Here is a 4,438-nt window from a genome sequence, read left to right as displayed (position 1 = left end):
AGGTACCAATCTTTCTTTCATATACTTTTCCAATAATCCAACAATAAGGTATGCTTCTACATTCTACAGTTTGGGGTATTAAGAACTGTTCAATTAATTTACGGTTTATTACTCTTTGTTGATTGATATTTCTTATTCATAATCTAAAAAATAATCATATAAATATCATTTTCTAAGTCAATATACATTAATTATGTCCTCTCCATCGATACTTCGATTTGGATTTCATATACATATCCGATATTTTAAGATACTTTATTAATAGTATCAATGAAATATCTAATCTATAAATAAAACAATAGTATTTTTATGATGACAATAATTTATAATTTTTTATGTTGACAAATTTGATGCATATAATTTTAATAAGATTTTAATTTGAATTTATACAATAACAATAAATATATTTATTATATTTTTAAGAATTATTGATTTTTTTAATATGCATATGTATGCATATACATATATATATATATATATATATATATATATATATATATTATATCTTATTATTTTCAAATATACATATCGATTAATCAAATACCTCTCATATCCGAAGCATTATAAGTCAGATCATTAATGTAGATCCATTATCTCGCTCAATCAAAAAAATACCTATGAATATGTAAACTCGGTTTAAAAAATTTTAAAATAAACATTTGACTAGTGTTTAGTATGATATTTTAAAAGTAGTTGAATAGAAAACTAGTTTTCTTCAGTCAAACACCCTTGTTTCTGGTTGGAATAAACGTTAGTCTCCACTACAGTTCTGAAACAGGTCCTAAAATCTTTACTTATAAGAATATAGTTTTTTTTATTTTAAATCTTTGTACAGATACATTCACACAATATCTCACGTGCATGATTTTGTTTTTCACAATTTTCTTATCAGATCATTCATAAAACCTAATGATACATTCACACAAAATAAGTCCAAAAACTGTTGTGCCAGTTTTAGAACCATAATGGAAGCTAGATTTTTGGAACCCGAAGGAAACAAAACAGAACAATGCACAATCAAATCTCTCCACAATCCACATGCACATATTTGTTACTACTCCAATTCCTGAACCAGGTACTATAATAAGCAAGAAAGGAATCACTAAGAAAAAGAAAAACAAACAAACAAACAAATGCATAACCTCAATTCCCAAAGGCATGCTACTACTAGAGTTTGGCTTCATCAAAGCCCTTAGGTATTGCTACTCAAAACATGCTACTACTAGTCGCTTTCATACTCATCCCTACTTGTGCACATTCAGGAGTATCTACCACTAGTGAAATAAAACTAAACTAGAAGAACAAAGAGAAAAGATGAGTATGCAAGTTTCATGGTGAGGAACAACTAGCCAAGAAGTTCTTCTATTCATAGTTTCAAATTAAGATCAACATTTTCTCCCACTTCATGACCATTCTGAATCCTGGCTGCTGTATGTCCAATCTGTTCCTCCTTTGGTTCTTGATGGAAGAAGCCATACACTGGTTGCTTTTGTTGATTGAACAGCCTGTACACTGGTGAGGCAGGGATTTGTTCTTCTACATTTCCCTTTACCAAATGAAATGCAAGAATCAATCATGAATATACCAAAATGGGAGGTAGAAACTCAAATTCAGGACATACCTGGTTTTCGTTTTGAAATGCTAAGAGAGTTGAAGATGGCTTGGACTTTGGAGGTTGATAAGAAGTAGGAGATGGAGGAGCCAATGTGAGAAAATCTCCATTGAAATTCTCATTCTCTTGACTTCTTCTCTTTGAGTTTTGCTTACGAGGGTTGGATGCTGAAGTGTATGTGACTTCTCTGCAGATGGTGCAGAAACACATTGTATCAGAAGACAAGAACTGCAAAATAGGGGGTCTAAAGGTTAAACTGAAACTACCTTGAAGTTGAATTTCCAGCCTCAAAGTTAAATTCGCCACTGTTACCACAGGAAGTTTTTACATTTGTTCTTGTTTCAGCAAAGGGTTGCAAATTATAATTGAAAGCAGGGGCATGGGGATAATTCAAGGAGAAAGGGTATGGCCTTTTTGTTCCAACTGTCTGCAGAGTTTCAAACACCAATATTGAATCACATAAACTAAAAAGTTTCTAAGGAAAGTCTCTTCCTTCAAAACCTATAAGTTCATACATGATTATGATCTGACTATTCAACAAAACAAGATGAGAAATTCTTGCATATAGAGGAGGAAATTGTTACTAGCAGTAGTATTATAAAGGGTAATTCATACACTTTTCTCTTCCATCTCCTTTTTCCCACCACCATTACATCCACTACATTCTACAACTTTCTATTGTAAAACACATTCTTCATATCTAATAATTGAATTATGATTATAGTGCTATGAACCAACCTCCACCTTCCTAAGGGTCCAATGAATCTTCCTGAAGCCATGTCCTATGACCAAAAAAAGGTTCATGTGTCCTTGCAAGAGACCATCACAACAGAAGATATACCACATTCAATGACTCACATAAATTACTTTAAGAGCAGAAATTGCACATACCTTATCAGTTGGTCTCACAAGCACACTACTGTCATTATTGTTGCTTTGGTTTGAAGGGGGCTCTATTGAGAAATGAGGCATGGATGTTGATGAAGTTCCTGATGAGACATTCACCTACATGTTATACATGTTAAATATTACAAGGGAAGAGAATGTGATGAACAGATGACAGAATGAAAACCACATCATATAAATTAAAAAAGAGAGACACTCACTCACTATACATGTTGAATAAACAAATCACCAATCCTTTTATTCCATGGGAAGAGAATGTGATGAATATATGGAAAATGAAACTAAAAACAAGTGTCTTACCACTGATGAAGAAGATTGATGTTGATATTGTGGTGTTCTCTGTGGCAAATTGGGCATAGACCAAATGGTGTTGGATTCAAAAGGTAAACTAAGTATAATTGGCAATCCTGAGTCATCCACTTCAAATCTGTTCTTCTCAGAATCAAATTGATAGGAACAGCACCACTTGGGAACATTCTCGTGTCCAGGAACAACGGACCAACCAGTTCCAAAGCCACCACTGTTTGCCAATGGAACATTGCTAGGAACTTTATCATCAATGGCTGGTTGCTGCTGCTGCTGCTGCTGCTGCTGTTGCTGTTGCTGCTGTTGCAATGACAAACGGGACCTAAATTCAGATGTTGGCTCACAAGTTAAAAGGGTTGTGGAAGGTGTTTGATTGGAGTCATTAAAATTCTTAAGTGGGAGAGGCAGATATGAAGGTTTGGTTGATGATATAGCAGTTTGAGATGGTGAAATTGGAGGTGCATCCCTCTTTTGCTGTTCTTCTAGTCTTATCTTTTCAAGTTGTGCCACACCAAGTCCCCTCTGTGGCACCTTTTTCTGCTTTGACTTCTTAGAAGATCTACCAAGGCTCCCCATGCCTACACCTTCACTGTTTCTCTGATCTTCCTGAGGCATTGTTGCATCATCTTCCATTTAATCCAAATATATATAATCCAAAGTATATAACAAAAACCACTCTCTCCCAAACTTTCAATCTTGCACCATCACTGTCTCCAAGACTAAATCTTTAAGCAAAACCAAGATACCCCATATCAAGATTCGATCCAGAGAGAGAGAGTAAAGTGTTTGATAATTGATAGCTAAACCCCATCACTGTGATCTGAAAGCCAAATCAACATGCACTTGAAGATTGCCTAAAAATTTGAGGAAGAACCCCAGAAGGCAAGCCACATATTCAGCAAGGACCGAAGATGATGAGAGAGAAGGAATCTTAAAGATCACGGATTTTTCTGAGTTGAAGTTGCTGGTTTGAGATTTATAGGAAGTAACTGAACCCCAAAAGAAAAGATGGAAAAGAAAAAGGCTATATTTTCTGAAAATTCAATCTAGAGTAACCATGAATCATAATATTCAATCACTGATTTATCTGCCAAATCCTCGCTCTACTAGTCTACCCTCCTTAATTTGTTCCAGGACCGACTCTCACGTTGTCTCAATATAACACAGAGTTGTACTTGAATTGTAGTCATACATAGATGTTGTTTCTCTCTCCAAATAATGTTTTTGAGTTCTAAAAGTAGCCAAGAGACAGTTGTTGTAGAAACTGTCATCTTAGCTTGTTCGTTTGTTCTATTTCATTTCAAGCAGTGGACCCCTCAACCTTTTTCTTCATTTTTATCTCTCTTTATCAAATCAATTCCTATCATCACTGCTTACATGATGATGATTATAGTTTTCTTTTCCTACTGATATTAATTATATTGACTTAATAACTTTGAGAGAATATCCTATGATACCTTTTTTCTGTGAATTCTCTTGCTTATATATTATAAATAGTAAACATATTTAATATTTTCTTCATATGCATTTTTTTTTTCGTTTAGTGAGAGAATTTTTAAGAAGATACTTTTAATATAGATTGCATGTATCTTCGTTAGTAATGGGACAAACTTA

At 33.9% G+C, this 4,438-nt stretch overlaps 1 protein-coding gene across 1 annotated transcript; it reads right to left on the bottom strand.

The window, feature by feature from the left end:
• Positions 1 to 1,024: 1,024 nt before the first annotated feature.
• LOC114183285 (uncharacterized) lies at positions 1,025 to 4,062 on the bottom strand. The gene is made up of 5 exons (XM_028070245.2): positions 2,819 to 4,062; positions 2,504 to 2,617; positions 1,879 to 2,039; positions 1,622 to 1,799; positions 1,025 to 1,546 (listed from the first exon to the last, which is right to left on the bottom strand). The coding sequence occupies exons 1-5, from the start codon at positions 3,455 to 3,457 to the stop codon at positions 1,367 to 1,369; spliced, it is 1,272 nt and encodes a 423-aa protein (XP_027926046.2). The 5' UTR covers positions 3,458 to 4,062; the 3' UTR covers positions 1,025 to 1,366.
• Positions 4,063 to 4,438: the final 376 nt, after the last annotated feature.

The sequence above is a fragment of the Vigna unguiculata genome, chromosome 5 (assembly GCF_037176805.1).
Source record: "Vigna unguiculata cultivar grain cowpea cultivar isolate G323 ecotype 2 chromosome 5, ASM3717680v1, whole genome shotgun sequence".
NCBI classification, from domain to species: domain Eukaryota; kingdom Viridiplantae; phylum Streptophyta; class Magnoliopsida; order Fabales; family Fabaceae; genus Vigna; species Vigna unguiculata.
The sequence above is the reverse complement of the archived record's forward strand: the minus strand, read 5'-3'. Positions and strand labels throughout refer to the sequence as shown.

Excerpts from the sequence above, each read along its gene's own strand:
- LOC114183285 (XM_028070245.2), bottom strand. The coding sequence starts at position 3,457 with ATGGAAGATGATGCAACAATGCCTCAGGAAGATCAGAGAAACAGTGAA. Across the intron at positions 2,040-2,503 it reads TTGTGAGACCAACTGATAAG|ACAGTTGGAACAAAAAGGCC; the intron begins GTATGTGCAATT and ends GAAACTCTGCAG. Across the intron at positions 1,800-1,878 it reads GCTGGAAATTCAACTTCAAG|AGAAGTCACATACACTTCAG; the intron begins GTAGTTTCAGTT and ends CACCATCTGCAG.